At 37.8% G+C, this 8,625-nt stretch overlaps 2 protein-coding genes across 2 annotated transcripts in view; one reads left to right on the plus strand and one right to left on the minus strand.

The window, feature by feature from the left end:
• The window catches only part of LOC103514477 (octopamine receptor beta-1R-like), a 32,911-nt gene that overhangs the window by 21,728 nt on the left and 2,558 nt on the right, over window positions 1-8,625 (plus strand). Inside the window, exons 2-3 of the mRNA XM_008479360.2 lie at window positions 6,048-6,266; window positions 7,640-7,840. Coding sequence (XP_008477582.2) covers window positions 6,048-6,266; window positions 7,640-7,840 — 420 coding nt within the window. The remainder of the gene's footprint in view (window positions 1-6,047; window positions 6,267-7,639; window positions 7,841-8,625) is intronic.
• Window positions 2,802-8,625, minus strand: part of LOC103514478 (nucleolar protein 56) — a 24,007-nt gene continuing 18,183 nt past the window's right edge. The window contains exon 5 of the mRNA XM_017446237.2: window positions 2,802-4,550. Coding sequence (XP_017301726.1) covers window positions 4,182-4,550 — 369 coding nt within the window. The 3' untranslated portion in view covers window positions 2,802-4,181. The remainder of the gene's footprint in view (window positions 4,551-8,625) is intronic.

The following is an 8,625-nucleotide window of genomic DNA, read 5'->3' on the forward strand; positions in this document are numbered from 1 at the left end:
GTAGGTAGATAGGTCGGTAAGTAGGGGTAGGTAAGTAGGTACTTTTCCTCAAGCATGTTTGTATCTCTTGTATTAAGGTTATGTTTTCAAAACCTCTCTTGTATTCAGGTTTCCATGCAAATGTTCCATGTTTTCGTACCGTTCATGTTAATCCTTACAAGTTCTAATATAAATAAAACTATACATACCTACCTATCCACATACATTCTACATGTTCGTTCATAAGAAGGGGCCGACTACCTGTAGGTTCAAGAGTCTTTATGTATCCATACGTATCTTTTAGTTACGGATAGATTTTTTTTTTTTTTTTTTAAGAGGGTTGACAGAGGGAACTGTAACTGCTATATGGTCTTATCGTCCCGAAATCGAAGAGAGACGGAAGACAGGATAGGAGAAAGCCAGCCGGTCCGAGAACGAACATTATCCCATCAGGAGAAAATCCGCCCCGGGCGGGAATCGAACCCGCAAATCATAAATTCATAACGTTTAGAATCTTATTATTGTACCTACATACGAAATTTAGTGATAGAATTTATCTGTAATTATAATTAGTGTGATATGTATGCTACCTAACGCTCCCTTTTATGAAGATTTTACCATTTTTGTACCATAGAAATGAAAAATAAACGCGCCCTTCCTTCTATAACCGTACCTTGAAATTTGGAAACCTAAACCCTAATGGCGAATTTCACCAATGACTTAATGGGAGATTTCACTAATGAGAGAATTTTTAATCGTCCAAAAAAGAGCTTTTAATAATCCAAAAAGGAGTTTTTAATGACCCGAAAAAGGAGTTTTTAGTGATCCAAAAAGGAGGTGTTTTTAAAAACTCCTTTTTGGTTTATTAAAAATTCTCCCGTTGGTGAAATCTCTGGTTGTCATTGGTGAAATCCACCATGAAATTTCATTTAGAAAACATCAATTTTGGCACCCCTTAATCTCTCCCCTGAGGCTATCAGGAGCGGAATTGTAATTATATAAATTTACTTTTTAGCTCTAAATCCCCTTTAGAGACGAGCTATTCATTTCTTTTTCAATTGGTTTCTAGCCGTGATTACTCCTGAATCCTCTTCACTTAAAACAGGGTACTCCCTAACACACGTACAATGAAATATTTTGATACGATTTTATTATACAGAAAGAAACAGATGTTTTTGTTTTCTATGTTTTAAAACTATCTTTACCAATAGGACAATCTGAAATAGGGCAGAACAGAAAGTAGAGTAGAATAGAATAGAAAAAGAAAATAATATTTATATATTATATAATGGAGTGAAACCCCCCTGAATTTATAAATCAGGTAATGAAATAACTTGTTAATTTAAGGTGTTTTATTATCATAATTATTATTATTATTATTTATTTATTTTTTCTGTAAGTATACGTAGTTAAATTTGTAGTATCATAAATTCATAACGTTTAGAATTTTATTATTGTACCTACATACGAAATTTAGTGATAGAATTTATCTGTAATTATAATTAGTGTGATATGTATGCTACCTAACGCTCCCTTTTATGAAGATTTTACCATTTTTGTACCATAGAAATGAAAAATAAACGCGCCCTTCCTTCTATAACCGTACCTTGAAATTTGGAAACCTAAACCCTAATGGCGAATTTCACCAATGACTTAATGGGAGATTTCACTAATGAGAGAATTTTTAATCGTCCAAAAAAGAGCTTTTAATAATCCAAAAAGGAGTTTTTAATGACCCCAAAAAAAGAGTTTTTAGTGATCCAAAAAGGAGGTGTTTTTAAAAACTCCTTTTTGGTTTATTAAAAATTCTCCCGTTGGTGAAATCTCTGGTTGTCATTGTCGAACCCGCGGCCTAGCGCGGTACGGATGGAAATAAGTACTGTGGTGTACTCGTAGGTATACTTTAAACAGGGAGGATACCAGCCTGAAATTTCCCTTGCTAAAGAAATAGCATAGGTTGAGTGCGAAGGGCATCCAGCATCCACAAGTAAAAGTACCCAAAATCAAAAAATGTCAGCTCAAAGTAATCATCCTAGAGCTGATTGAGAGGCTGACGAAAAACGCTGACCCCGTCTGTGGACACTGGAAAAGGCGAAGAAAAACACCCTAAGGTCAGCCAGTCACTATCAGGTAGACCTGATCAGGTGTACCCGTCGTCAGGTCTACCTGATAGTGAATGGCTGGCCTAAGTGAATGGAGACACACGAAAAAGTCTTCAATAACACATGTGTTAATATTTCATACACTCCCCCCCCCCCCCCCCCCCCCCCCACACCCAAAAATAGAATTGTTTATCAGAAAACATCAGGTGATCCTATTCACCCCAAGTTCATGGTGAATTGGATCACACCATAAAAAAGCATTTTCCGAAAATTATGATTTTGGTATCATTGTAAAGAGCTCATCGAGACTCAACTTTTGGTACCAGACAAAAAAAAATACAAAGTGGATTTATCGAACAAAGTTGGAAACTGATCTTATTCACCCCATTTTACGGTAGATATACCTTTTTTTAAATTATAAATGTTTATGTATAAAGCTATACATAATACTCGTTAAGTTACCTACATAGTTACGTGTTGACATTTATCTTTACGTTTAAGTTGTTTGAAAATAAATTAAATGGAAAAAATACGAATAATTATTTTATTCCAATTCAGAAGTGTTGTCTTTCAGCAAGTCTTAAGGAGCTTAAGAGATTATAAACAAACAAATGTTTGGAAAGATTAGGGAAAAAAATTATCTGCCATTTTAAAGGGCAGCTTTATAAAAAACTATAAAAAAAGGAACTAGAAAAGTGGAAAAAGATAAGACAGTTCATTATTTTTTATTTTAACATTTTTTTCTTGTATTTTGCAAAAGTTATAATATAAAACCTAAAACTTAATAAAAATAGATCAAGTAACAACAAATTACTTCGACAAACACATCAGCTTTTGGCGCAAAAGACCCAATGTCCATAATGTCAAAGCGCCTTAAGAATGCAACTTAAGAAATGTATCAACTTAACAAATGTCATTCACAGTATTTCAGTAACAGTAAGAGATTTCAACAAGAGTGATGTAAGTGAAGTATTTGTTTTCCATATAGCCCAATAGTTAGAAGAGACCTTCACAAAGTTACAAAGTCTTCAATCTTATATATATTATAAAAACAAGATCCATTCACATTTCATAGCACACACTGATCGCTCTATCTCGAGAACCACAACACCTAGTCAAATATAAAAATTCAATCAAATTTGAAATTGTGACTTCAGCTATTAACACAAATGCGTGAAGAAGCTTTTCTTCAGTAAGAGGCATAACTTGATAAATAGAGCCGTATATGATTATGTGACTTTTTTATACCTACACAAAACGTAAGAGTTCAAGGTCAATCAAATATCCCCAAACGACGAGGTCATTGCACCCTGAGAATTCACTCATCTGATTGGCTGAATTGTCAACCAATGAGATTGCTCAATCTTATGAGTTAAACTTACACTTGTATTTTATGAACACCGACTCCCAAGCAGCACAGAAAATTTGATTGGTCAAAATTGACTTCAGTCTTGCTTTGAGAGCGATAATTTTTGTTCATAAATATGAGTATAACATCCATATTTATGAACAAAATACTGTTTCTCAGCAAGTGCTCAAGCATTCCAAATATCTGATTGGCCAAAATTGACTTCATTCAGATTTGAGAGCGACAATTTCTGTTCATAAATATGAGTCTAACACTCATATTTATGAACAAAAATTCTCTGGCTCAGATCAGTCTCAAGCAAAATTTGGCCAATCGGATGTTTGGAATTGATGCTTGAGCACTTGCTGAGAGCCAGAATTTTGTTCATAAATATGAGTCTGAGAGTCACTTCTCTTATACTTACAGGGTCACATTCATGAACAAAACATCGGCTCTTAAGCAGAACTGAAGCATCAATTCCAAGCATTTGATTGGCCAAACTGACTTCAGTCTAGACTTGAGAGCGATAATTTTGTTCATAAATATGAGTCTGAGAGTCACTTCTCTTATAGGGTCACATTTATGAACAAACACCGGCTCTTAAGCAGAACTGAAGCATCCATTCCAAACATTTGATTGGCCAAACTGACTTCAGTCTGACTTGAGAGCGACAATTTTTCGTTCACAAACACAACAGGTTTAGGTTTAAAGTTCAAACTCGCATTGAAGTCCTGGCCTTTACACAGAAAAAGTTACTCGGCACTCAAACTCTTCTTCTTTTTCTTCTTCTTCTTTTCGCTCCCTCCTCCTACATCCTCATCCACTTCCATCTTACTCTTTTTCGCCGGCGTTCCTTCTTCTCCTTCTCCAGCCAGGGATTTCTTTTTCTTCTTCTTCGTCTCTCCATTTTCCCCTCCATTTACACTTTCATTCGCGACATCAGCGTCGAGGTCCTTGTTCTTTTTCTTCTTCTTTTTCTTTCCGTTCTCTTCGACTTCGGTGCCATTGAGGGTACCGTTGAGCGTGCCGTTAAGTGAGGCGTCCGCAGCGTCTTGGTCGTCGGCGGATTTGTCCTTCTTCTTTTTCTTCTTCTTCTTGCCCGACTCGGAAGCCAGGGTGGTCTGAAGGGAAATGAAAGAAAAAAAGGTCAGAATAGTTTATACCTTGTTTAAATGCCAGAATGAGAATGACAAGTCCTTTTACTCCTGCAGAGACTTTTAAAGCAAAACCTTCCTTTAAAAGTTTAAAATGATAATATTGATAGATTCTGACGTGACTTTGTGAAGATTCATCTTGAAAGGAAGAACACAAATAGCTTTTACTCTTCACAAATAGCTTTTACTCTTCACAAATAGCTTTTACTCTTCACAAATACATAGCTTTTACTCTTCAACTGTGAAGAGTAAAAGCTATTTGTGTTCTTCCTTTTAAAATAAAAAGTTAGAACTAGAAATAGTTCCAAGATTTCTTGAACTCGGTCTCGGGTTGTACTAACCAAAGAGGCTATCCGTTCTGTGGATACAACCATCACATTTGCTGCTGGGTTTTCCCGACCCCACAGCTTCTTCTTCTTCTTTCTCTTTGCCTTTTTCCCCAATATCACGTGGGGTCAGCATTTTCCTCTTTCAATCTCAACCTACACAATCCTCTCTTCTCCATCCCCTCTTTTCAAATCCTCTTGAACTTTCTCTCTTTCCACCTTAACTTTGGTCTTTCTCGTTCCGACCCCAATCAAGCTGGGTGAGATTGTAATTGTAATTTGTAATTGTAATTTATTTATTTAAAGTGAATACAATACAGGCAATTGACAAAATATTACATAATGGCAACACCCTATTACATTATAGTGCCAGTCTAGTTAGGTTGGTTGGTAGCGTGTCTGCTCAATAAGTGCACTAGGCTGTGGGTTTGATTCCTACCCGGGGCGGAATTTATCCTGATTAACAAATAATATTCGTTTTCTGAACAGCTGGCTTTCTCCTATCTAGTCTTCCTTCTTTTTGATTTTGGGATGATAAGACCTTAGCAGTTAATGTTCCCCCTGTCAAATCTTCCCCCTATCTTTTCTTTGAAAAAAAAAAAAAAAATAAAAAAAAAAACCTAGGTGTGTGAGCCACAGAGGTTGCTACCACATAAAATGAGATTTAGATTTCAGTTCAACTTACCCATACTGGATCTTGAGGCATCGAGAATAGCCTGAGCTTTGGCCGAGTCCATCACAATTTCCTCGAGCTCTTTTCGAAAGTTATACATATATTTCGTTATACATATATTGATCAGATAATCACATTTCGTTTTATATTTCGTTATAAATTGATCACATTTCGTTACAGGAGTCGCGGCACAGGGTAGCCATTTCGTTACAATGTAGCGGCAGCTCTCCTCAACAAGCATCTCCAAATCAACGGCATCACCCCATCCCGACTAGATCTCCAGAATACTATCCTATTTTATATTTCGTTACAGTTTTTTTTTTTTTTTTTGTAATATCTCATGTATTTCGCTATAAATTGGTATTTCGTTCCAGATTTGTTGTATTATCTCACGTATTTCGTTATAAACTGATCACATTTCGTTATAAGTAAATCGACCACATTTCGTTCTATATTTCGTTTCAGGAGTCGGGTAGCGGCCGCTCTCCTCAACAAGCATCTCCAAATCAACGGTATCACCGCATCTCGGCTGGATCTCCAGGACACTTCTGTAGAGCTGGAAGATGGCATCATGCATCCAATCAGCGACAGCACGCCCAACATGAAGCGCGAGAGGAAAGCGGCGCGCACGCTGGGTATCATTATGAGCGCGTTTTTGGCGTGCTGGCTGCCCTTCTTTATTTGGTGAGTTTTGGCGTAATTATTTGGTCTCTTTATTTATTAAGTTTTCAGTCATAGGCGGTTCTTGCCTAAATTTTTGGGGGGGTTTGATTTTGAAGGTACACCTTCAAAATTTTGATTTAGCTTTATGTAAAAAAAAAATCTGGTGTGAACATCACACGACTTTCCTTATCCTATTGAATGATGAGTATTATTTTACCCTAACTTTTACCATATCTCTAACCGTTTAGTCGGTATAGCTGAAAACCGCCAAAAAACGGTCAAATCCGTCAAAAGCAGGTCAAAATACCGCCAAGCGCAGCACCTATCTCGGTATAGCTGAAAACCGCCAAAAACGGTCGAAATCCGTCCAAAAGTGGTCAAAATACCGCCAAGCGCAGCACCTATCTTAACTAACGTTTTCTGTTGCATCCTTGTCACATTTGTGAACTACATACAAAATTTCAAGTCTAGCTCATTGCTCATACCGTTCCCGAGATATTGTTAAATTACACCAAAAACCACCAAAAAGCGGTAAAATGCCGCCAATCGTTGCACCGATATTAACCAAAAGTTTCGTGTCGCATCCTTGTCACATTTGACAGGTACATACAAAATTTCAAGTCTCTAGCTTTTACCGTTCTCGAGATATTTTGTTTACCTACAGACAGACACACACACATACCAATGGCTGAAACTTTGGATTTAGGCTCTAGCGACCTCAAATCGAGTTTTGGCAAAAAAACTGACCATCGATATTTTGATCCGATTACATTACTTTCCTTCCTATAGGATAAGGAAAGTAAAAATGGTGTTTTGAATTATTATTCTGAAATCCAATTTTATCTAGTGTAAGAGGCCCTGATAACTTTGGGGGGGCTTAAGCCCCCCAAGCCCCCCCCCCTATGTTTTCAGTTCATTTTTGGTGAGTTTAGTGTTTTCTACTTGATGATCTGTAAGACATTAAAAAGAGCAACATGCGTGATCCGAGTGGGTATCACACTGTGCTTCCATGCCGGAGGACCGGGTTCGAAGTTTTTTCGGCTCTGTGCTTGGATATCGGGGTGCACGCAGCCTCGTGAAGACAATCGAGTAGCTACTTAATCGAGTAGTGGCCAGTGACGGGGTATTACCATTATTGTAAAAAGATGATGGAAATATGGAAATTGATTGCAAAGGAGGCAATCTTCGTGATCCCATGATATCACTAACGCTCTGAAAAAGCTCTGCTTTACCACAAATGATTTGAGATTTGATTAATTGATCTTCAGGACATTAAAATTGATCTCTGATCAATAATTAATGCTTTGCAAGATTCAAAATATCTTTTTGTGATAGTACCTAGTCCTAGACTAAATAAAAGGCACTATGTAGATATATTCTATTCTATTCCTCAGGTACCTCGGATCTTCACTATGCGGGCCGAAATGTTCTACACCCCGCGTCATCGTGGTTCTAGTGTTCTGGACCGGCTATTTCAACTCCTCTCTCAACCCTCTCATCTACGCCTATTTCAACCGCGAATTTCGTATCGCGTTCAAAAAGACGCTGCAGTCCTGCTGCTACGCGCTCATTCTGCGTCGATCCGATATGGAGAAGTAAGTTGACGTTTAGGCCGCGGGTTCGATTCCCGCCCGGGGCGGACTTTATCCTGAACGGATAATGTTCGTTCTCGGAACGGTTGGCTTTTTTTTCATCCTATCTCCCTTTTCTCGATTTCGGGACGATTGTTGCAATTAAGGTAAAGTAAAGGTTACGTTTTCAAAACCTCTCTTGTATTCAGGTTTCCATGCAAATGTTCCATGTTTTCTCGTACGTTCATGTTAATCCTTACAAGTTCTAATCTGAATAAAACTATACATATTACATACCTATCTACATACATTCTACATGTTCGTTCATAAGAAGGGGCCGACTACCTGTAGGTTCACACAGTCTTTAAGTTTCTATACGTGTGTATCTTTTAGGTACGGATGGATTTTTTTTTAAGAGGTTTGACAGAGGGAACTGTAACTGCTATGGTCTCATCGTTCCGAAATCGAAGAGAGAAGGAAGACAGGATAGGAGAAAGCCAGCCGGTCCGAGAACGAACATCATCCCATCAGGATAAAATCCGCCCCGGGCGGAAATCGAACCCGCGGCCTAGCGCTTACGAGGCAGACGCACTACCAACTAAGCTAACTAGGCTGGCCTAATGTCTCATGTATTTCGCTATAAATCGATCATATTTCGTTCCAGATTTGTTGTATTATCTCACGTATTTCGGTATAAACTGATCACATTTCGTTATAAGTAAATCGACCACATTTCGTTCTATATTTCGTTTCAGGAGTCGGGTAGCGGCCGCCATCCTCAACAAGCATCTCCAAATCAAAGGGATTAC

Source organism: Diaphorina citri, unplaced genomic scaffold, assembly GCF_000475195.1.
Source record: "Diaphorina citri unplaced genomic scaffold, Diaci psyllid genome assembly version 1.1 scaffold1149, whole genome shotgun sequence".
In the NCBI taxonomy this organism is placed as follows: domain Eukaryota; kingdom Metazoa; phylum Arthropoda; class Insecta; order Hemiptera; family Psyllidae; genus Diaphorina; species Diaphorina citri.